Here is a 25305-nt window from a genome sequence, read left to right as displayed (position 1 = left end):
GAATTCTCACCGGGGAGTGTTATTTCACAGCATCATGGTGATCTTGGTTTGACACCCAGAACCTAAGCTGGAGAAAATGATTCCCAAAAATTTGTCCTCTGATCTCTATATAGGTTCCCATGGTATGTACACCCTACACCCTACACACACACACACACACAATAATAATAATAAATTTTAAATTTTAAAAAAAGAAATAGGATAATTTGAACTTGACCAAAAAAAAAATTGCTGTGCCAAGACTTCCAAGTCCTTATTACAGTGTGAATCTAGCTACTTTTGGACAGGAAATAGGCCTGACGCCAGCTGTTTATTGCCAGCTGACAGGAAGAGCATAGGAGACAAGAACCAACTCGTTAGCACACAAGATAAAAGGCCGAACACATTTTAAGAAACTTTTGAGTGGATTTTTAAAAAGCCATAATTTGTGACTTTTTCTTACTTAACATAAAATATTTCCAAAATGCGAGCCATCAGTGCCGGGTCTTTGCAGGTGGAGGATAGAAGATTGGGCCGTCTTCACAGACCATCATCCCATGTGTGGAAGCGCCCGTGACCAGCTGGGCTTCCTGCTTGGAGGACAGCTGCTCACCTGGCTCCGTGCAGTTTCGCAGACGGAAGTCCTCCTTGGTGAAACATAACTCTATCTGCCCAACGGTCTGTACCTTCTCCCCCTAAAAATAGACAAACGGCAGACATTACCATGGGTCACATCAGTCTGGGGACCACAGCACTTCAGCACTCAAGAACAACAAAAGCAACGGCTCCATGTCAGAGACTCGACTCTGAGCAAGGCCTCTTTGAACACAGGAGGGCTGATGCAATTGGGGGGGAGGGGGTAGACACGGGACACGACACAGGGATGGAAACACAGGAGGGACAACTGAATGGAGACTTGTTCCTAGGGAGGGCTCACCTCTCCTCGCCTGGAAGCCTAGGCTGAGGAGGTGTTTTCAGCTTGGAAGACTAGATAGATAGATAGATAGATAGATAGATAGATAGATAGATAGATAGATAGATAGATAGAGATAGAGAGAAGATAGAGAGATAGAGAGATAGATAGAACAGACAGACAACTAGATGTGCCCATAGCACACATGGGGACCCTAGCAAAGTAGATGTCAAGATAAAACAGATCCTGGCCATCAAAAGAATTTTATTTATATGCTGAAAGGAAAATGCAATTAAAGTGATTAAGAGCAGCTTGGAAACTCCAGGTGTGGGGCACCCTGCGAGACAGGTGGATCTCTGTAAGGCAGAGGCCAGGCTGCTCTACAGAGCCAGTGCCAGGACAGCCAGTTAGATAACAGAGAGACCCTGTCTCAAACACTAAACCAAACAAATAAGTGAACGGGGAAAGCAAAAACAAAAACAAAAAAATCTTAAAAATTTACAAATGTTTAGCCAGGCATTGTTGGCGCATGCCTTTAATCCCAGCACTAGGGAGGCAGAGGCAGGCGGATCTCTGTGAGTTCGAGGCCACCCTGGTCTCCAGCGAGCTCCAGGACAGCCTCCAAAGCTACAGAGAAACCCTGTCTCAAAAAACAAAAACAAAAAACAAAAACAAAAAAAAAAAATCTACAAATGTTTAACTTAGAACTATACCTCCTTCTCCTCCTCCTCCCTCCTCCCACAGGACATTCTCACTAGAATGAAGCGGCGTAAAATCAAACCCTATAGGGCTGCACAGAACTAGTCTTTGACCAAACAGCTGCCATCTTGGTGGTTTCAGCTGGAGACGACTTAGAAGAGGCTCCATCTATGGAAAACCCTAACTGCTGCTGGGTAAAGACGTTCTGGTGTGGCCTTTTAGGAGAGCAGCACCCACCCATGCCCCAGTAGGTTCCTATGTTCTGTAGCCAAGCTCAATAACCCAGGGTTCCCCGGGGTGAACTTTGGTGGAATCATGCCTCAGTGTGCTGCTGAGACCTTAAGAGGGGAAGCGATGTTGTTTATGTCTCCCCTAAGGAAGGAATGAGAGAAGCTCTCCCTGTGCACACATATATACAGAAAATACGCCCAAATTCAACTCTGTCCCAGAACCTCCACAGTGGAGACGAAAGACTGTCAGGGAATAAAAAAGGAAGGGCGACAGAACGCAAGCCTCACCTGCTCTGGCAGAAGGCACTGGATTTTGGGCACCACGCCGTAGATTCTGGTGAGAGCGTCTCTGAAGTCTGCAAGCTGATAGTAAAAGACAGTGTCAGCAATGAGCTTCAGTAGAACCCTCACACACTCCCTGCTCTTCTCTTTTAAAGAGCACCCCACACAGAGGACCTGGAGTAAAGCTTGAGGATGTCCCAGATCCATCACTGAAAGGCAGATCACGACCAACTTTCCAACCTGGGCTCCACCCCAGGCCAAATCATCCCCAGGGGCTTCTTTCCTCTCTGCTCCCCACGGGGCACCCCGATTCCTCCCTGACTCCAGCCCAGCCCACCCCAGCCTCTCCCTTCTGCGCTACCTTGCCTAAAGCCACCCTTGCCAACTGACTGTTGGAACCCCCCCCAGAGCTTTTTCCCAGGCCTTCCCCACCACAACCTTCCTTCTCTGCAGGGGACACAGCATTCATCACGGGGGGGGGGGGGGGGGTCCTCAGAGCACCCACCTCCTGTCGGTGAACCACAAAACTAGACCACGTGTGCCACACACTCCTCCGCCATGGGGTGAGCACCCTCCCCTTCTCTTCCCCTTGCAGGAGGACGTCTGCAATGCTCAGTCTCGGTGCTGTGGCTTCTGCCCACATCCACCTGTCCTCTCCGCCGTGGACATGGACAGCACCTGCTTTACGGGACGCCTCCATCCCCCTCTGCTGGCCCCTTCTGACCCTATTGACACTGTCCAGTGATGTCTATCCCCTTCCCCTCACAAGCCAAGCCCCGCAGCTCCCACATGGCCCAGCCTTGGCCCTCCCTAAAGGTCAGTCACCTCTCCCGTTGCCTTTGGTCTCTGGCTGGCAATTAGGCAGCCAGAACACTGTTGGAGACACAGCTTCATCGGGAACTTCTCAGTCTGCCTACGTCTCACAGCATGGCAAGGCTCTTTACCGCCCCAGTGTCCATGCCATACACACTCTCTACTCCCGGGTCTCCAAAGAGGCCTGGCTCTCATCTCCCAGGAAGCCTGTGCTCTCCCTACCACACAAGCTGTGACCTGCCCTCCATCCGCCAATCCCTGGGAAATGCCTGTCACCAGTTCCCTCCCCGAGGGATCCGGCAGCACCATAGAGCAAATGAGCACAGCACCATAGAGCAAATGAACAGACTCAGGCTTGGATGCTGGGTACAAAGTTGAAACTCTGCTGATATGTCAGACACCTTTGGATCCGTTTCCCAAGCCGCTGTCTGCTATTCCCGCCACCTTACCAAGCACATGAGGCAGCTCGGCAGCAGGCTGTCCTTGCCATTCCCGTCACCATGGATACCATCTCCGAACATCGAGCCAGGTGAAACTGTGAACACCCCTCCCCTCCCCACCAGCTGAAGCAAGAGTCCAGGTGACTTGGGGCAGCCCCACAAACCCTCATCCTGTGGCTGCTGTCCAAGAGGGTTCTAACCTAATTGGCAGCTAAAGTTCCGTCCTCAAGCCCAGGCTCCAACTCCCCACTGCCCAGTGGAGATACACATCAGCTGGGGAAAGGAGCGCACAGTCCCGCAGACAAAGCTGTTGGGTTACATCACCCGCTGTCAACAGGGCAGAGTGACAGCAGTGTCCGTCCCTGTCCCACAACCGCTCCTCTGGAGCTGCTTTTAAAGCCACACCTTACAAGAAGCACACAAAAACCACCTCAGAGAACCACACTAAAGCAACCTTCTGCAAACCTCTCTCGTGAGCCCAAGAGTATTTTAAGCTTCTGAGTGACACCTCTCTATGGCAAACAAGAGAACAGACGACGCAGAATTGAAAGCCTCTACACTGAACACGTCCCTCTCAGTCAACAAGATGTGACATTACTTCCTGCGTCACGTAGTGTACGTGAAAAACAAAAATCCAGCTTGTTTCCCCTCAGACACCGTGACACTGAATGCACCCTTTCAAACTCACACTCCACCCTGTGCTGAGGCAGGAGGACTACTGCTTGGCAGAGAGAACCATGGCTCTGTGCCTCCAAGTCAGTGGCCTAAGCAGCCTTCAGTGCATGATCAGATGCAAACACCAACAACCCAGAGAAGCCATTTCAAGTAGTTGGTGCTGGGTTCCTTTAAAACCCAAGGGCAGCTCACAAGACGAATGGATCCCGCCAAATGTCCCCAGTGACAGACACTAGACACTAGACAGAGGGATAAAGGTAAGGCTTACCTGGTAGTAATTGATAGATGGCTTGATCTCAAATTTTTGCAGTACACTAAAATAAAATTTTAAAAAATAGCTGCATTATGACAGTACATTGCACTTTGTTCTTTTCATTGCATTTCTGAGTGAGAGTGTCTTTCTGACTTCCAGCAATAAATCCTCTAACAAGAAAAGCAGAGAGGATGGCTCCCAGCCCCTTCTTTCCTGGCCCCGGGCACACACTACCCACACGGGCACTTCCTAGATCTGAAGCTGCACGGCAGAACCATCCACACCACCCCATCCAAGGCAACATACCCCGTGCAAGCCACTGGCCACACGGGCTCTGCAAGATAGCTTAGCCTGTCTCGCGAGTCATCCTGAAGAGCTGTGCTGGCCACATCTTCAAGGAATTGAAATACATATAGCCTGGAACCCTATCAGTTTCTCGTAACAAGTTTAAGTCCTGGAGGAGCAATGTAAAGTCCCTAGACCACTCACTCCAAAGGAATTCTCTGTGGTCCCATCACAATTCCCTGGATGGTTCAGGCTTGTGACCAAAGGGGTGGGGTTGAGGCTGCCTGTCTTTCTCTCTACTTGCCCCATCGGTCCGTGCCAGCAAGGGACAAGCAGTAAAGGTCCCTGGAACCCCAGAAATGCCCCCCAAATCCACCTAAGTGTGCCACTGCCTGCCCGGTTGTCAGTGTGTGAACAGCACAGGGTTCCAAGAAAGTATAAAACAGTCCAACTTCAAAGAAAGCAATATTTGTTATAAGCTACGACGTCCATGCTTTGGATAAATTGAGCTTAACATGTTATTATAAATTTTGACCAGATTTCTTTACTGCTGGGCTGGTTTTTAATAGCATTACTGGAAAACGTTGCTGAGCTCCCGTGGTCATGCACTGCTTCACCCAAGAAATAAAGAGAAGAGAAAAATGGGCCAAGTCGTGCCATGTCCTCTTCTGAGTGAAGACAGCTGGGTGCTCTGAGAAGGGCCCCACAGGACTCTGCAGCCACGGAGTGACCACCTTGACACTATGAAACGTGTAAGTATACAGGCAGTTTGCAGTTTGATACATTGTTTCTATCTTATGAAACACACGGGATTCTCCGTCTGTCTTGGAGGCGCTGGGGGAGTCATTATTCTCCCGCAACTGTTCTCTGTCATCTGTAAGCAACCACTACCCATCTGGGCTCACTTGCTCGGCAGCCAGCTGAGTGGCCGTAGCTAGACAGACAGCGGAGCTCCAAGGGTAAATGAGCTGTATGAGTCTCTAACGAGAAACTGCGGACAGGAGTTACCCAGTTACTACCACTACCGGAGGAGAGGGAACTGGGATTGACATGTAAAACAAGCTTGTTTCTAATTTAAATTTAAAAAGGGAAAATAAATAAAATGGTGTACAGATTTAAAAAAAAAAGTTATTCTTCTCCTATTTGTTACATGAATTAGCCTCAACTCACACCGCAGGGTGTGGCTACCAGGCTGGGCCTGCTCTCATCAGCAGAGGCTCTCTGTGGGTCTGTCTGTCAGTCTTTCTGGAAGGGCGGCCTCTGTGCCCCAGGAGCATGTGACGGGCCTGCTTGAGGGGTTCCTCACAGTGGCTTCTAAGTGCCCAGTAGGTTTCTGAAATGCCTATACTTTGGGGGTCAAGGTTTACTGCAAGAGACATGGTCTTCTCAGAAAAACCCCACATGTTAAATAAACTATATGCTGAGGGTCTGTTACAGTCCCTGGTATGTAACTCCTAGTGCGTGTACTAATTAATGCAAACATTTAGATGTCTTACTTTGTTTTGAGACAGGGTCTCACTGTGGAGCCCTGGCTGGCCTAGAGTTTGCTATGCAGAGCAAGCTGGCCTCAACCCTACAGAGAGCCACCCGCCTCTGCCTCCCAAGTGCTGGGATGAAAGGCATAGGCCACCATACCCTGCCTAATAGGGCAAATTTTTAAAAGACAAAGGGAACTTCAAAACCTGAGCACTGCCCAACCATTCTTTTCGTATCATGGGAATAAGATCTAAAGAGGCCTCATGCCCAAATCCTACGGCTCGTGTCAGAAAGGATCACAAGGCCTTCAGCCCTGTGCTATGCCAGCCAGTGGCTTCAAGACCTTCTCGGAGTGTTTTTTGGTTACCTCATCTCTCCAAAGGCACCTGTCCCTCCTCTCCTACTGCCAGATCAACTGACTCAAACCCCAGCTGTTTTTGAGCAAAATGACACTGAAAACTGTCTGTGTGAAGACAGTGACGCATCATCACGAGCGCTCTTTGTGCTGAAGAAGCAAAGCTTGCCTGTGGAGAACCAATCGAGGTTTACTCATTTTTTTTTTTTTTTGTTTTCCGAGACAGGGTTTCTCTGTATTGTTTTGGAGGCTGTCCTGGAGCTCGCTGTGTAGACCAGGCTGACCTCGAACTCACAGAGATCCGCCTGCCTCTGCCTCCGAGTGCTGGGATTAAAGGCGTGCGCCACCAATGCCCAGCTCCGTTTATTCATCTTTTAAGCAGATCTAATTCATGAACCTTAAATATGATTGACGAGCAAAGGATCTTGGGATTATTCTCATCTGAGGAACTGCTCTCTGACCAGAACAAGCTGTGCAAACGACAAGCAAAGACCCCTCACGACCAGCAGACATTTATTCCTCACAGGTCTAGAGACTGGGGAGTCTGAAGATCAAAGTTCTGGTGTCTGGTGATCTCTCATTCCTCACAGTCATAAACTAGGATGATGGAAGATTTGTCAGGGACTCGATCACCTCCCAGGAATGAGCCCACCACACCCCTCCCGGGGACCATAGCACACAGGCTGCCAGCAGGAGTGCTCTAAACCGGTTCCCAGTGGCTGACCTCAGGCCAACGGCAGAAAGTCTACAGGAGATGTGCACGCACCTGTTGAGGTCGAGCTGCTTGTACAGATCCAGGCTCTTCCCAAAGTACTTCTTCTCGGAATTGAGAGCGTCCAGCTGGGCAGCACACGTGCCATGTTTGTCCCATTCATGTTTCCTGTGAGATTCACCGTAAGAGTGCTCAGATGAGTCCCCTAAGACCAGAGCTGTCCCAGGCACTGAGCCCGTCTCTGCCTTCACAAAGCTGGAAGGACAGCTACCCTGTGCTCAAGACCAAGGCCCCAGCAACAAGCAGCCATCTCCAAAGAGCACTGTGTTTGCCATCACAGACCACTTCCAGGCTTCTCCGCAGTCCCAACATAACTCCAGGCGGCGGTGGCGCACGCCTTCAATCCCAGCACTCGGGAGGCAGAGGCAGGTGGATCTCTGCGAGTTCAAGGCCTGCCTGGTCTACAAATTGAGTTCTAGGACAGCTAAGATTATTACACAGAGAAAACCTGTCTCAGAATATATATATATATATATATATATATATATATATATATATACTCAAATAACAACAAATTAACTGAGAAAGAAGAAAATGTCACTGTTGCTACACCTGCTGCATCACACCGCAGTGTGTGGTCCTCTGAGGAGCCAATGCCTAAGCCAGGGAACTCCAGAGAGTGGCACAACCCATCAATCTATGCATGATTCTACATAAGGACCAAAGAGCAGGCAGGTGGCTTGTCACCATGAGCCCATTCCATCAGCCTCCGGTAATTAACACCACTCACATAGGTATTCTCCTTGAAGCCTGAAGTAAAGACTTCATTTCCACTCGCTTCAATTCATTATAGCCATTAACTAAAATGAAGTACTTTCCAGAATACAGACTATGAAAGACAAGCTCGAGGCTTGCCTGGGCTGCAAAGTGATTTCAAGGCTACCCTGAGCAATTTAGGGAGCAGCTTCCCCAGAATTAACAATGCTAGGAGTCTAGCTCAGTGGGAGAGCACCCAGTGTGGGACGGACGGACACACACACACACACACACACACACACATACACCCTAGATTCAATCTAGTAAGCTGTTCATCACCCAAGCTTTCACTGAATGTTCTGATGATCTAAGGGTAATTCCAACCTAATGCATTATAGTCCATGAAGCCTAAAACAGCACGCCCTCAAGCAAAAGTCGTCCTCAACACTATGATCCAGGAAGGGGCATCCTTTATATTCTGCTGCTTTAATGCACTTTACCAAACCTAAACTTTTCTTATTCCCCTAAAAATTCTACACACAGATATTTCTAGGTTAAATTACGATATCTGGAAAGATATTATTAGCTGTAATAAGAATTACAAATTTTCACCGGGCAGTGATGGTGCATGCCTTTAATCCCAGCTGACTCGGGAGCCAGAGGCAGGAGGATCTCTGTGAGTTCGAGACCAGCCTGATCCACAAGAGCTAGTTCCAGGACAGCCTCCAAAACCACAGAGAAACCCTGTCTCAAAAAACAAAAAAAAACAAAAAAAAAAAAAAACACACAAAACCAAATTACAAATTTTCACATTGAAAGAAAATGTAGAAAAAAAAATCACCTTCAGTTGAATCAATTTTAATCTTCTTTTAAAAACACAATGCTTTTCAAACAACTGGGTTAACTCCAGGCTCAGCTCCTGCTAAGCTGGAAGAAGACAGTCCCTGTAGAGAGACTGTCACCTCGTCTCTGACCAGGTCACCGTGAGATCACCGTCTTTAAGGCAAGCTCTCCGTGTTTGTGTATGTCTGACTTGCACTGATTTTTAAATATGCAAAGCATCTGACTCATTAACATTTTAGGAGACAGGACTTTTTGAATGAAGTAATGGGTGAAATAAGAAGACTAGAAAACAAGTTCAGAACATACATCCCACCTGACCCCATCCACCTTAGCCCACTGGACAAAAGCCTCTCACCTGCCTGCTCCCTGTGCCTCCCACAAGCTGCCATCCCGAGCACCCTGAGAGATCCTTCACCCCATGTTAAAAATGCATGCTCACCAGAATCGGCTGCGATTGGAAGATGGGTGAATTACATCGGGCCAGTAGATCTTCATGTCTCGCAAAAGGTCCTATACGTAATTCAAACAAAAAGCTTACCCAGGACCCAACACCCTCAAACTTCTAAGCAAATTTAACAAGCTAACACACTAAACAAAAGGCCTCCGAGCTCTGATAATTCAACTCAGCAAAATGATTCTGTGCTGCCTATGCATGAAGCATGTTATGGGCTTCCTGCTAAATCTTCTGTTGAAATCTCTCATACGCTCACAACTTATTCCTGGACTTAGAATCCCGGCGTCTGTCTACCTGTAACAGGAGTTCTGATGCTGGAGAGGCCCACCAATTCCTCCTTCTCAGAGTTTCTACTTAGAAGTGCACACCACCAAGCCGGGCGTTGGTGGCCCAGGCCTTTAATCCCAGCACTCGGGAGGCAGAGGCAGGTGGATCTCTGTGAGTTCGAGGCCAGGCTGGACTGAGCCTCCAAAACAAAGAAACCCTGTTTCATAAAACCAAAAAAAAAAAAAAAAAAACAGTGCACACCACCTACAGCCAGAATGACCAGCCTTGGGTACTATGCGTCTACTCTCCAAGCCACAGCTGTCTGGAAGTGTTTCACCCTTACCACACAGACCAAGGGCCCCCTTACACTCACTGAGCAGGAGCCCCAGAGCTAAGCACTTGCTAGGGCTGGCAGGTGAGCATAAGGGTCTGTGCAGACAGGACAGGCCCCGCTGCCACCTGAGCTTGCTACCAACAGCCACTCAGGCCTAAGACAAGGAGAAAGGTGGACTTTTCTTCTTTTTTGTTGCATCTATGGGGTTGTTGTAATTGCAGTAATTACTGCACAGACTGAGGGGCTCAGGCCTAGTGGATTCATTCCTGACCCTGCAATTTTAAAAATGGCTTTGAAGGTACACTTTCGAAGAATGAGTTCATTTAGTTCAACATTCTGTGTGCAATCGAAGTATAATAAAAAAAGATGAATACCTTAATCTCATCTAAGTTAAAGTGCCAGGATTGGTTACAGTCTTCTGCTCTATCAGGCCTTGAAAGACAAATGTAAAGAAAAAGGAGACACATTAGTTTTAGTGAGGAAGCCTCGTACCTGACACTACCACACTAGAAAGTGCTCTCCTTAAGGAACCAACCAGGGACTCCCTGCTCCACCCAGGCCCAGGCCCGTCGGCAACGAGTGGGCCTGAGCAAACTGACTTTGCTCTGAAAAAGGAACAAACGGATCCAGACACATCCAGCTTCAACAGACAGACGGACAACAGGCTGGACTGTCTGTGGAGCGCACAGCTGTGCACTGAGTCCAGCTCTTTCCAAGCAGAGGACCCTAAGGTGGATGGGGCCACGTTCACTCTACAGATAGCAAACTAATCAGCACACTCCGACACCACAAGTGTGTGCACAGAGAAAGTAACTAGAAAAGCAGACCACCATGGAGGGAGGAGTTGGCTACTCGCAAAGTGTACAACCGATTATTTGTCTATTTATCTCCTGTTCTAATGCTTTTAGTTTTAAATGTTTACTTATGATAGTCCCCAAGAACAAAGAGAGGCACCAGGGTGTTTGTTTATCTTTGATAATAGATAAATTGTCTATCATGATTTATAGTTGTAAATTAGGAGGCTGGAGAGACGGCTCAGTAAAGAGCACTGGCTGCTCTTCCAGGGAACCTGTGTTCAATTCTCAGCACCCACCTGGTGGCTCACAGCTGCCTGTAACTCCAGTTCCAGGGTACACACATGGTGCACAGACATACATACAGGTAAAACATTCATACACACATAAAAACATACATACATACATACATACATACATACATACTGTATCTGACCAACTGAATATGCCTCACGAGAGTCACATGTCTACTATGGTGTCTAGACTCAAGCTAGCTTTGCCCCGACTATTTCTCTGGCTTTTACTGCATTAGATGCTTGCCATAGTCCATGTATCGTCCAATAATCCAGAGTGTCTCGGCAGCTGTTAACTTCCTAGAGGAAAAAACAGATAAGGAAGGTGATTGGTTAATATTTATCAACTCCATTTTTCTTTTGACGTACATCAACTAGACAGACGCACATTACTAACAGAAGGTAAATCTAGTGTTAGCATTGTGTTAAGTGTGTTCTAGCATGACACTCATGAGGAAATATCGGGGGCTGGGCAGTCTAGGTCAGTCCTCAGACAACTGAGCTGACAGAGAATCTGGGAGCTAGTTTTGCCCTTTTCACGAATTCACAGATATGTGATGTGCACATTTACCTGTGAATAACCTACTTACCAGAAGCAAACGTGTAAGAACCTCTCCCCCCCATACTCTGTGGCTCGCAAGCCTGCTGTGGTACCAGACCCAAACACATCAGCAAAGCAGGAAGTACTGAACACTTGAAGCCAAGAAGTGCAAAGGAGTGAGGACAGGAGTGTGCCCTTGACTCCAACCATAAAGACAAAATCAGAGATAAAAATCCTAGCAAGAATAAAACCTCCTTGGGGCCCTCCAAGTAGTTTAGCTAAGATGACATTTCTCCATAGTAAATGATAATAGGAACAAATATTCTTGGACTATCAGACTGGATGAAACAGAACTCGGGATACACACACACACACACACACCAGTAACCAGGTACATACGACACATGGACCCACTAACTACAGATAGACATCGTGCCCCTCTTTTTTGAGCGCTGGGATTAAAGGCATGCGCCACCACCCCACCGCCCGGCCATCGTGCCCCTCCTATCCAGTATGCAGCCTCTTTCTGTGCGTGTGGTCCAGGGAGTCCAGCTCAGGTGGCTAAGTCACTAGTGAGAGCTGCCTGCCGCAGGGTGACTGAGTGACCAGTCACTGGGGCGACAGGCCGTATGCCACCCCTCAGCCGACACCCCGACTCCTCCTCCCGAAGGAGAGCTCATCTCTCCTGTGGGCACACTGTGGCCGATGAGCAAAAGTCAGTGAGTGCCAAGGGAGGCCTCAAGAGCTCCGGCCAGGCTTCTACCTGCTTCTGTGAAGGCAACCCAGACAAGAGGTGGCTTGCTTCCCCAGCCAGCAAACACTGAGGTCTCTGACAGGCACGCTTGTGTCTCTCCCACTGGTTGTGGGGGACTACAGCACACTTGCCGCTCGAGAAGGGCGCGCTGAGGCAGGGGCTTGCTCATCACTGTGGGCCTCAGTAGAGATAAAGTGCTCAGCAGTGACATTTTTACAGAGACTGGTTTCCCTCTCTTTTTTTTAATTGAATTCCGGGAGGTTTTAAGCTGGGAAGGCACTTCCACGCATATTCGCAACACCACCAAAGGAGGGACAGCACGCCCACAATTCCTCAGGCTGGCCAGACTAGCCCTGGGCCTTCCTTGAGGGCAACTCTCTAGAGCTGGCCTGAAGCAGAGCTTTCTTTTCACACGGGTCCTGCGATGGGAACCAGCCACCCCTGCTATGAGAAGAGCCAACGAGGTCCTGGCCACCTAAGACCCTCATGTCCCGTCCCACCCCACACCAGAGCCAGGGGGCCGCAGGGGTGTGGTGTAGGGAGAGCACCGCGGCAAGCTTCCGGGCCCAGAGTATGTGACGACTTGGCGATGACAACAGAAACCTCGCCGTGTGCCAACAGGAAATTAGTGCGGGAAGTGAAAAAGAAACCACACACACACACACACACACACACACACACTACTCCAAGCTCAGGGAGAGAAGGAAAGCAGGAACGCTCTCACCCTGGCAAGAGGCGATCAAACTAGCTCAAAGCCACTGGGGCACGCTGCGTCTGCTGCTTAATTAAGAGGCCTCAAGTTTTAAACCCAAATAGGCTTTCAGAAAAAACTATCAACAAGACTGCTGCCCAGTCAGATACACCCGGGGGGGGGGGGGCGGGGTTTGAACGAGATTGGCTCCCACGGGCGCATATGTTTGCGTACTCAGTTCCCCGATTGGTGGAGCTATCAGGGAGGCGTGGCTTGAAGGGGGTGTGCCCAGAGAGGCGGGCTTTGGAGTTCCAAAAGCCCAAACCATTCTCAGTGCCTCTCTCCGCCTCTGGCCTGTATCTCAAGGTGTGAGCTCTCAGCTACAGCTCCCGCACCAGGCCTGCAGGCCACCGGGGCCACCATGCTCCCCTCCGGGATGGTCATGAACTCTAACCTTCTGAAACTGCAAGCTCAAAAAAAAGCCAGAAACAAAAACCCCAACCTCCCCACCCACTCCCCCCAAAAAAACCAAACATCTTGCTTCTACAAGTTGCCTTGGCCATGGTGTCTTATCATAGCAAGCAAAAACTAACATAAGATAACTAAGAAGGCAGACGTTGGAGGTGCACGTGTAAGTCTAGGACACCAGGGGCCATCACCTCCCGGGCAAGAGGGTGGAACAAACTCTCCCAAGAACGAGTCCTACTGATGATGCCTTCGTTTCCGGCTTCCCGGAGTTCCAGTCCTGGGAGAGAAGGCACTTCCTACGTTGTAAGCCACGCCACCTGAGGTTTTGTTAGAGCCACCCTCAGAACCCAGTCGGCCGACAGGAGGTCCAGTTATGCTCCAGCCGCTACGCAGACTTAATACACCCGGCACACAGGGTGGGCATTTGTGCACACGGAGCAACTCAGACAGGTTTTACTGGACCGAAAGGGCCAGTCAAAACAGCGCTCACCTTGCAGACTGTGGGGGGGCCAGTGCTGGGTTAAAATAAGTTTCTTCCACTCGTGTCTGCCGCTGTTAAAAGACAAACGTGTTTTTCAAGAAGGTTTCAAAGTGACAAAAGCTCGCCCATCCAAACAACCACTCTTTCAACATGCAGAGTCCATGGGACTAGACGTACTGCCAGGAACCAAGTCCCCTGCCTCCTGAAGTACATGCCACAGAGGAAGGCAAAGGACACTCTAGGAACAACACAGACACATCGGAGTCAGGGGCACGGGTGGGTGGGCCAGGGCTACAGCCAGGAAGGCCTGCTGGAAGATTGCAGTTTCAGAATGTCTGGGTGGTTTATCACTCGTGATCCCTTAGCTGTCTTTGTGAGCCCCTGAGGCTCTGAAAACTTACCCCTTTCCCTCCAGTTCATGGGGCAAAACAAAGCATGGCCTAGAACAGCACTAAAGCACTATCCATATGCTACGGGGGAGTTTGGCTTCACCCTGGTCACAGGCTGCCACTCCTGAGGCCACCATAGACATGGAATTTACCTACAGACGGGCCTGTGCATTAGCTACATCCAACCTGGGCAAGCAGCCTTGTTACGCGTTAGCTAGGGTGTGGTATGTGACCTGCGCCTCGTCGTATGTTACATGGCCGGAGTACGCACACCAGAGTGCTTATATCACAAGCCTATGAGTTGAGGCTCTCCCAGTCCAGAGACTTCACAGAGGGACTGTGGAGTTATCCCCAACAGTCCAAGGCAGAGTTTAAGCAACAGTGTGTGTTGGGAGGGGTAGTTATGGGACCGACTGGGACTCATTATGTCACTGGTGGCATGCCCTTGGGCAGAATTATGGTAGTTCCCCATGGGAATCGTGACAACTGCCATAAAAGCCTAAACGGATGCGGAAGGCCTTCTCTACACGAGAGACGGAACACACTGCGTTAAAGCTCTATCTCCGGAGCAGAAACTTTATCAGGTAAGACAGCAGCCCTAGGAAAAAACCCTCAACCAAACTATCTCTGTCTGTAATTCAGACACAAAGAAGGTGCCTCTGTCTAACAAAAGATCGCAGGCCTCCCGTACTCCAATACTCAAGGAGAAAAGACACAGAGGCGCTAAAGGGAGACCCACGCAACACAGTGGATTCACCTGGCCTTGCGGTTTAAATTAATCCCATGCCTAATCATTCTTTCAGCTGCGTACATTAGGCTGGCTATAGGTGAATTGCACGCTGCAGCCTAAGGTCCTCTGCTAACGATCACGGCTCCAAGTACGGTCTATACCCTAGTTGCTCAAAGGTACCAACAGCCGTGCTGCCAGGGGCAGGTCTGCGAGCAGCAGGGCTCCAAGATCAAACTCCTCAACAAGGACTAACTTTTGCACGCGCGCGCGCGCACACACACACCCCGTCCCGGAATGGACCCTACTTGCTATGAAAGCAAGCAAATGCAAACTGCTTTTCAGTTACTCTCTGGGAAACACAGTACTTCTAGCGAGCAACTAAGCCCTCCCTTTTCCGCTCCCGCGGTGTAAACACCAAATGCTTTCACTGGGCAGACAGTTGTTACAACACAGAGGAGGGGGGAAAGTCAGAGTGTGTTCCGGGATCGACCCGGCAGAACTGAAGCAGGGATGATCAGAGCTAGCCCGTGCAGAGAGAAATAAGGGGCGCGTGCGAGCGCGCGCGGGGGAGGGATGGGGGGAGAGCCCCCAGATGAAAGACTTGAAAAGAGGAAGAAAGAAGAGCATCACCCTCCGGTTCGAAACCCAGCCTCCGGCGCTGCGGAGCATGCTCGCCACCACCGCGCCGGCGCTCACCTCCACAGCGGGCCCGCCCCGCACAGGCACCACAGCGCCAGGCCCCAAGCCAGCAAGGAGACCCAGCCCGGGAGCGCGCCGCGAGCCACCGACGGCGCCATCGGGCCGCCCCGGGCTCCACAGCCTCCCAGCAGCCTTCGCGCGCGTGCGCCGGCTCAGCAGCCCGACCGACAGCAGCAGTGGCTTCACCGCAGAGGGCTTCTGCCAAGCCGGCGATCACCATCGGGTAACCCCTGAAGCCACGCCCCCGAGCCCCGGGCGGACACGCCCCTCCTACAGCCCCGCCCATAAAGTCCCCCTGGGCTCCAGTTCCGTTCGCCCTGAGGTCCGGGCGGACCTGAAGGACACGCCCCCGACGCGCTCTCCCAGGAAGTCCTCACGCTGCAGCTTCGGACGCCCAAAGTTCTAGGCCCACCTGACCGACTGGCTCGCTCCCAAGTTGCAAGCGTCCCCTTTTAAGGGACACGCCCCCCACGCCAAGGACCACCTGACCGGTCTCACCTGGGGCACCTCGTGCCCTACGCCCTGTCGCCCACCCCCAAAGCCACGCCTCCTCCCCATGCAGCCCACCCCTCCATCCTCCTACCCTCTATTCCCTCCAGACTGAAGCGAGGAACCGTGCCATCTTGCTCCTGGGAGCTCTGTGAAGCCCAGCTGTGGACTGGAAGGGGCAGGCTAACCAACCACACCCCTTCTGTTCCCCCTCTCTGACTCCTCTAATTTGCTTTGCCGAGAGTGTCCAATTCCGCGCTCATGGGCAGCACGTAACCGAGCATAGGTACAACGTGGCTCAACACGAAGTCATAGCAGACTTAAAACATGAGGGTTTGGTTTGGTTTTGTTTTGTGTTTTGCAAGTAAAAAAACCTCATGATTTCTTAGGATAAACTTAGTGGATAATACATTGTGTCACACTGTCAAAAGGTTGGACTCCCAAGTCTAGATAATGCAGACACACACCCACAGTTCCGTTTTCTCTCTCGTGGATAACAATTAACTATAAATCCCCCCCAAAAAAGGCCAATACCCCAAATCCTACTTCAACCCCTGTCCTGTCTGTTTAAACGTCTCAGAGAAGCCTGCTTTCACTCGTGCCAACAAAAGCCAAACCTGCACTTCCTAAAACTGGGTGTCATTAGGGAGGGTTGTCTCAGGAGATTGGCCATGCAGTGGACTACGCGAGTCTCCTGGGTCAGCACAAAATGTCAGAGTGTGGTTTTAGGGCTGTACCCGGGACCAACTTCTTCTTGGAGAGGGTGAGCCAAGGCCCCCTCCGCCTGGGGAGAGAAGAGCTTAGCCATGGCTTGGGTAATGGGTGTTTTGTTCCATCGGTGGTGAGGAGCAGGAATTCACAGGCACGACGTCTGGACTTGGCCTGCCTTTTATTTCGGTCACACGGAGAAGGGACAGCTCTCACAGTGAGTTTTCCAGAACCCAAAGAGTGAGGGGATTCGGTTTTGTAATGTTTGCCATCAATTGGAAGGAACCACCTAGGTACTTTAATTTCAGCACAGATCTTTAATGCCCTGAGGATTACATACCACCTACTAGTCTCACTTCCCTCGGCAGGTGACCTGAAAAGAGCTCCTGCTCTACACACACACACACGCACACGCACACGCACACACACACACACACGATCCATCAAGCCCCTATACTTCATTTTGTGATCATAGTTTTGTGTTCCTGAGTGGGTGGCTTGTCTCAGTATGTAGCTCTGGCTGACCTGGAATTGACTGTGTAGACCAGATAGGTCTCAAATTCACAGAGATCTGCCTGCCTCTGCTAAGACCCCTGGCTCAATCCTGAATTTTTGTTTATTTGGTTGGTTGGTTTTTCGAGATAGGGTTTCTCTGTATTGTTTTGGAGGCTGTCCTGGAACTCGCTCTGTAGACCAGGCTGGCCTTGGAACTCACAGAGATCCGCCTGCCTCTGCCTCCCAAATGCTGGGATTAAAGGCATGCACCACCCAACGCCCGGCTCATTCCTCCAAGTTGTGTAAGTTCTCAACCTCCCAGAGGCTGCACATAAACCTGGAACAAGTGTCTAGCAGGATCCTGGGCAGCCCCAGGCCAAAAGACGACCGGAGGAAGTTTGCCATAGGAAAGGGAGAGAGGCTAAGTAGTTTACCAGGAAGCCAGGCATTGAGAAGGTGGAGAAGTTCTGGGGGTGACTGGCTCCCATGACCCAGTGTGAGAGGACAAATGAGGAGGTTTGAGGGATGGATGCAGTTTGCGAGTATAGCGCCAGGTCCTTCGTGGGAGACGCAGCAATAGTCACGCCCATGAGTTGATGTCCTTAAACCCATTTAGACCCCAGAGACCAAGAAGCTTTCATGGCGTGGCCTTTAGGTGACCTCCCATTCTTAACGCCTAGATTTGGATTTCCCCTGGCAGCTTTTGCTAGATTATATTGCAGTAATGAACTGCCCCAATTTTGGTGACTTATTGCAACATCATTTCCTTCTAGGTGCAGCTATGGAGCTATGGCCCATGGGGGTTTTTTGCTGTGAACCTAGGTTGGGGATTTAAAAATAAAAGCTCCAAATGGCAGAGTAATATTTTTGATGAACCAAAAACATTAGTTCTGATGCCTTATCATCCAGTGGGATCCTTTTTTTGTCCAGTCCAAATAGAGAGACTAGAGGTACAGGACCAGCACAGACCTAACTTACAAATGGCTGGAGTGAAGGGCATCTGTGAAACAACCAGCTGAGCACTATACAGCCCCTGAAGGTTCCTCGTGTCAGAAAGTGAACTTTTAAAACGGTCACACACCCTGGTGCTGCACCTTTCCCCCACGGGGGTCTGTTGACCGCTTGTTACCAGGAGCTTTTAGCTAAACACTTCTCTCGTCCCCTCCTCCCAGTAAGGCCTGCATGCAAATTCCTGTTTTCTGTAGGCTTCACCGGAGAGCTAAGAGGCTCAAAACCACCGTGGACCCAGGCAGAACCTGGGAAGCTAATTTCAAATGGCGCTTAGAGGCAGAATGGACTGTTTCGTTTTGTTTAGCTATGCTGGGTGGTGGCGCGCGCCTTTAACCCCAGCACTCGGGAGGCAGAAGCAAGCAGATCTCTGAGTTTGAGGTCAGCCTGGTGTACAAAGCGAGTTCCAGGACAGCCAGGACTACGCAGAGAAACACTATCTCAATAAAACCAAACAAAGCAACAACAAAATAATGTGATAGATAGACAGATCCATGTGTGTTAAAATACGTGAACATACAAAGAAAGGAAGGAGGGAGGGAGGGGAGGGAGAAAGAAGGGAAGAAGGAGGGAAGGGAGGAAGGATGGAGGGATGAAGGGAGGAAGGAAGGAGGGGGGAGGGAGGGAAGCAGGGATGAAGGGAGAGAGTGTTGCACCCTTCCCCCATGCCGGTCTGTTGACCAGCTTGTGACTAGGAGCTCCTAGCTAAACACTTCTCCCCTCCTCCCAGTGAGGCCTGCATGCAAGTTCCTGTTTCTGTCCATCCATATCGTCTAAATGCTAAGTCCTGCTTTTGGCCCACCCTTTGCCAGAGGGCCCTGGGAACATAGGCTTCTGACCTTGGTGATTTTCCACCAAGCCTGCCTTTGGTATTTAAGGTGCCACCCTTGTAACAGTAAACACCATTCTCCTTGTAAGAATGAGCTGCTGTCTTTGTCTTCATTTACATCCTTAGCCCTTAGCCTAGGATCGTTGTGAAGTACTTTAGCAGCCTGCTGTAGCCACAAACACCAGCCGGCTCGCTACACCCTGACACTTGGATGTTCCCAGGAAAACAGGCCCTGGGAACATGAGGCGTGGTGTCTGGCCAGAACAAAGAGGGAGCATGCCAGTGGGGTTGAAAGCGCAGGTTGCTGGGTGATTTCCAATGGAAAGGCTGGGCAAGGGTCAAGGAGTGCCAGATTAGGCCCAAGCACCTGGACTGCGTGGGGAGTTACTGGGTTTAGACTTGAGGGTGTATCCTGGCTAGTTTTCCCAGGGATGGGCACTGTGAACCTGGCGGGTTGACTGGCTTTTTTTCTGGCCTACTTTCCACATCTGAGAACAGGAAAACAACAGTCCTCGGTGGCCTGCCATGTGGCTTGGACAGAAAGTGTCAGTGATGGTGTCAGGAACCATTATACCCAATCCTCTAGAAGATTCCTTAGTGGTTTACACCTCCTGGAACAGGGGTTGAGGAAACCTTGTAGTTGGGACAGGCCGATCAGGGGGGCTTCCCCTTGGAAACCGCCTTGAGCTTGATTGTAGACTGGTGTGGGGTTCCTTCTTTATCCCACCAGTTGTGGACTCTGGAGAGCTTTGTCATCTATGGGGACTCTTACTTTAAAACCCCTTTGCAGTCTGTGTCCTGAGAAAGGCCAGATCTGGTTTGTCCTGCCTGTTCTATCTTTGCGGTGCTTCTCCGCGTGAGGCTGGCTGTTGCGGGACGTATTCTGTAGAACTGCTGTATTCCAAGCTGTGTCTATGACAAAATAGGGACAGGAGAGGGATGGAGGAGCCTTCTCGGGTGTCTCTTGAAACGTCACTTTCTTTTCTTGTCGATATCACAGAGATAACAAGATCCGTGAGAAGGAAGCAAAAGCAACCAAACACCCTGAGGTTCTGTGTTATTGCTGTCCTTTAATTTTCCACAGCCAGGCTTCTTACCTCTGACCAAAATGTCACCCTCGAAATTTTACCCTGAAAATCTGTTATCCGTATATTTCAGACTCGTCTTACAAAGGATATTAACTCTGGAAAAAAAAAACAACTGAGCTTACTCACAGAAGTCATGTGTACAGACACCCACACGCACCTATAAACTCGCCTACGTGGGTATTATGAAAGGCTGTTTACTTGAGTTTTTTTTTAAAGCGTCATCTTGAGGGAAAAAAGCCAGCCATAGAAGCAAGGACTTTGGGGAGATGTAGCATGAGTTCTCATAGGTCTTAGTAATAGAAACCCAGAGTCAGGTATCGGGATAGGTGCTGAAAGGCCAGATAGAAGGGCTGTGTGGAATGAGATGGGGGTGGGCTGCCACGTTTCATAGTAGGATATTTAATGAGGAAACCCAAGCCAAACAAAGCAGAAGAGAAATCCTAGACTGCTTTCGGTTTCCATTTTGTTAATGATTACATAGTATTGTTATTGCGGACCCAAATACATAGAGCAAATAAGTAATGTCGGTGATGGCAGGGATAGTTGATGTTTAAAAGAACGAAAAGAAGTAAAAGCTGGAAGTGCCCACTGCCAACCCTGACAAACTCAAGTTTGAGCCCCGGAGCCTGCATGGTGGAAGGAGAGAGCTGACTCCCTGAAGCTGTCCTCTGACCTCCAAGTGCAGGCTGTCAGGCGGGCACGTGTGCACCTCACATGCAGGCACACACATACACATGAAAATAAATAAATGTTTAAAAAAGGTTCAATTTAAGGTAACGATACAGTAAACTAATAAAGGTATTTGAAATTAGTTTTTAAAAAACCCAGTGATAATGAGCAACTCAGGGCCATAAACACTGACAAGAGTATCTGAGTTCACATCTTCATGGAAAGGAGCCAGAACCTCTTAGCGAAGCCTTGTCTATGGGGGGGGGGGGTTGGGGGCAGCAGAGGAAACAGCACAGCGGTGAGACAGGCTGTCACCCGAGAGCTAAGAGGCCCAAAACCACCGAGGACCCAGGCAGAACCTGGGAAGCTAATTTCAAATGACGCTTAGAGGCAGAATGGACTGTTTCGTTTTGTTTAGCACAAAAGGAATTAGCTATGCTGGGTGGTGGTGCGCGCCTTTAACCCCAGCACTTGGGAGGCAGAAGCAGGCGGATCTCTGTGAGTTCCAGGTCAGCCTGGTCTACAGAGCGAGTTCTAGGACAGCCAGAGCTACACAGAGAAACACTGTCTCAATAAAGCCAAACAAAACAACAACAAAAGAATAACGTGATAGTTAGATCCACGTGTGTTAAAATACGTGAACATACAAAGAAAGGAAGGAGGGAGGGAGGGAAGGGAGAAAGAAGGGAGGAAGGAGGGAAGGGAGGGAGGGAGTGTTGTGCTCTTCCCCCATGTCGGTCTGTTGACCAGCTTGTGACTAGGAACTTTTTGCTAAACACTTCTCATCCCCTCCTTCCAGTAAGGCCTGCATGCAAGTTCCTGTTTCTGTCCATCCATATCATCTAAATGCTAATTCCTGCTTTTGGTCCACCCTTTGCCAGAGGGCCCTGGGAACGTAGGCTTCTGACCTTGGTGATTTTCTACCATGCCTGCCTTTGGTATTTAAGGCTCCACCCTTGTAATAATAAATGCCATTCTCCTTGTAAGAATGAGTCGCTGTCTTTGTCTTCATTTACATCCTTAGCCCTTCTCTGGGATCGTTGTGAAGTATTGTAGCGCTGTAACCACGAACACCGACATGCTACAATGGAGGGAGGGAGGGAGAAAAATGATCCTCATTGATCACCTTGGGGCATTCATGGAAATACTTCTGAATTCCAACACTGTGAGAGCTGAGGAAGGTCTTCAGTTGATCTCCTGCTCTGTGTCAGCTGCACCTCACGTTAGCCAAGTAACCTGAAGCCCCCATCAGCGTTACCCCAAAAGAAGGGGGGATACCAGCACACCTTCATGCAGCCTTGAAGCCTGGCACTGCCCTGCCTTTTCTGCTGCTTGGGGCTGAGGCTTCAGGTTATGACACTTTGTGGTGGTTTGCAACATGAACCTTTTAGCCTCCGGTTCCACAGCCATGGCTTCCCCGTGGTTACTCTCGGGCTCATCCTGTCAAGGGAGGCTGGTGCTTCGGAATTCGGTGAGGTCAGCCACAGCCAGGCTCAGGGAGGCTTCTCGCCATTAGGCTAGTCCTTTCTAAGCCTGCTCGGGAGACAGAGATGGGAGATGGTCCTGTTGGTCCCTGTGTTAAAGAAAACCCACCGTGAGTTCACGGTGACATTTGGAGATCGCACTCGAGATGAGAGCCTCTCTCATCTTCGTTCCTTGTGTTTATGGGCTTTCCCACTCCCCTTTGATGTCTTACAAGCATTTGGGCGCAGATTATCAAGGGGATTCTGTGTTGTCTAAATGGCACCCTGCTCCATCTTCAAAATATAAGTAGTCATTAAAGCAATTTTCTCTGGTCCCTGGGGCAGACTCTGTTTTAGAAAGCTGGTTGAACCGCAAGAAACGTCTCCCTGGACCAGACTGAGGTGGCGACACACGGCTGGGTCTCTGTTAATTTAAAGCCAACACGATCCCATCACAATTTACTTTCATTGGTGCTTTAGCAGCCTGGCGGAGGTGGAGGCCACTCGGCGCACTGTTAATATTAGCCTTCTTAAACGTATGTCAGGACAGACTTCAGAAAGAGGGCAGAAAGAGTATGACAGTGGTTGCTGGGGAAGAGAGAGAGGGCCACACCACGTCACCAGGTGCAGAATACAGTCTAAAAAAAAATACAAAAAACACTCCAAGATGCAGTCAGCCGTGCACACAAGCTCTAACCCTGGAAACCTGCTCTCCTGGGGACGGCTGGTCGTCTCTGCTGTGGCACCAACCTCTTCCCAAGCACCTGCTTGCTGGGGACACTGTCATCCCACTGTTTTTTCCTTCCGTCTGCTTTCCAGAACACCTGGTGTGGTTCCTGCTCTCCAAACGGGGTCTCCCCAAGGCCCTGCAGTGCCACGCTGACACAGGATGGAGATGACTCATCATCTTGCTTGCTATCCCTGTCCTGTGACTCGGAGACGTGTGTGACACATCTGGGCTTGCTTAGGCATTGTCCCATTCTTCCTCCAGCCACTCGGTCTAAGACGCTCTGTCTACAGATATCCAACCGTAATGCTAAGAAGAAATACAGCAGTTGCTGGGTCAGTACATACTTTACTTTCATTATCTTGTTTAGTTTTCTAAGATGCCTAGGTCTAGAAAATCAGGTGTCTGTGCCCCTCCCCCCCACAACACCCCACTGGGGCAGAAACTGGTGATGCTTGCTTGGCGCGTGTGAAAGTAGACACATCTAAGCCCTGTGTGCTAGCAACAGCCCAGAGCCCAGAGGCGTCCGTGGCATTTCTTCACAGCATTGTAGCTCCAGCAAACATTTTTTTCTTTCAAGACAGAGTTTCTCCTTGTAAAAGCTTTGGCTATCCTGGAACTCGCTGTGTAGACCAGGCTGGACTCAAACTCAGAGATCTGCCTGCCTCTGCCTCCTGAGTGCTGGGATTAAAGGTGTGCACCACCACCACCCAGCTTCAACAAACTTTTAAAATTTTTTTTTTTTTGGTTCTTCGAGACAGGGTTTCTCTGTGGCTTTGGAGGCTGTCCTGGAACTCACTTGGTAGTCCAGGCTGGCCTCGAACTCACAGAGATCCGCCTGCCTCTGCCTCCCAAGTGCTGGGATTAAAGGCGTGCACCACCAATGCCCTAAAATATTTTTTAAAAGATTTATTTATTATGAATACAACACCCTGCCTCCATGTATGCCTGCACGCCAGAAGAGGGCGTCAGATCTCATTACAGATGGTTGTGAGCCACCATGTGGTTGCTGGGAATTGAACTCAGGACCTCTGGAAGAGCAGTCAGTGCTCTTAACCTCTGAGCCATCTCTCCAACCCCACTTTTAAAATATCTTTATTAATTTATTTTTACATTCCAATCCCAGTTCCCCCTCCCTCCTCTCCTCCGCTCCCCCACTTCTCCCCACCTCTCTTCCAATCTGCTCCTCGGAGTGAGGTGAGGCTTCCCCTGGGAAGTCTACTCAGTCTGTCCCATCATCTCGTTGAGGCAGGACCAAGGAGCGGTTTTTTTTTTTTTTTTTTTTGGTTTTTCGAGACAGGGTTTCTCTGTATTGTTTGGAGGCTGTCCTGGAACTCACTTGGTAGACCAGGCTGGTCTCAAACTCACAGAGATCCGCCTGCCTCTGCCTCCCGAGTGCTGGGATTAAAGGCGCGGGCCACCAACGCCCGGCCCAGGGAGCGTTTTTTAAGCAGTGAATAGTCCAAGGGGACCTTCATGTCCTTCCACCATCATCCTGGTGAACGGCACACGAGCTAAGTTAAAGATGGAGCCTAGGGGAAGTCAGATGGGCGAGTCCTAAGATATTTACAAAAAAAAGTGTGATTGGTTGCCAAGATGAGGTCACTGCATGAACTGCTCCCATTCACTGGGTAAAGCATTGGGCGCCTAGGCGCATGATAGGCTGACCTTAAAACCTTTGGCTGGAGCCAGGTGTTGGTGGCGCACTTCTTTAATCCAGGCGGATCTCTGGGAGTCCAAGACCAGTCCACAAGAGCTAGTTCCAGGACAGGCTCCAAAGCCACAGAGAAACCCTGTCTCAACCCCCCACAAAAAAACATTGGCTAGCTGTCCCAACACCCCCCCCCATTTTTTGCTTTAAAAGATCCTTGCTGTGGGAGCAATAAAGGAGTTCCTGCTTGACTAGACTCCCTGCTGCATCTGATTGTCTCTGGGATCCTAGGAGGCTGGGGAATGGGCAAGGGGCCACTTACCTTTCCTGAGACCCAGCTCAGTCATCTGTGGTTGAGCTAAGACCCTGCATCCTGAAAAATAACCTATCAAGAGTTAACTTATTCTCTGTGACAGTGGTCTTTAAACTACTTGGTCCCAGGAGCCCTTTATATCCCCAAAAGCTTATGTTCCCCAACCATAAAGTTATTTTTGTTGCTACTTTATAACTAATTTTGCTACTGTTATCATAGTGTATATATGTGTTTTTCAATGGTCTTAGGTGACCCAGTG

The 25305-nt window shown here is 49.9% G+C and overlaps 1 protein-coding gene across 1 annotated transcript; it reads right to left on the bottom strand.

The window, feature by feature from the left end:
• Nucleotides 1–369: 369 nt before the first annotated feature.
• On the bottom strand, nucleotides 370–15828 carry Rnaset2 (ribonuclease T2). The gene is given in 10 exon segments (XM_005083012.4): nucleotides 370–674; nucleotides 2110–2184; nucleotides 4300–4345; nucleotides 7167–7280; nucleotides 9151–9221; nucleotides 10141–10198; nucleotides 11101–11153; nucleotides 13798–13815; nucleotides 13817–13859; nucleotides 15604–15828. Coding segments are annotated over 10 exon segments (780 nt in total). The 5' UTR covers nucleotides 15705–15828; the 3' UTR covers nucleotides 370–473.
• Nucleotides 15829–25305: the final 9477 nt, after the last annotated feature.

The sequence above is a fragment of the Mesocricetus auratus genome, unplaced genomic scaffold, assembly GCF_017639785.1.
Source record: "Mesocricetus auratus isolate SY011 unplaced genomic scaffold, BCM_Maur_2.0 Super-Scaffold_100018, whole genome shotgun sequence".
Lineage (NCBI taxonomy): Eukaryota > Metazoa > Chordata > Mammalia > Rodentia > Cricetidae > Mesocricetus > Mesocricetus auratus.
The sequence above is the reverse complement of the archived record's forward strand: the minus strand, read 5'-3'. Positions and strand labels throughout refer to the sequence as shown.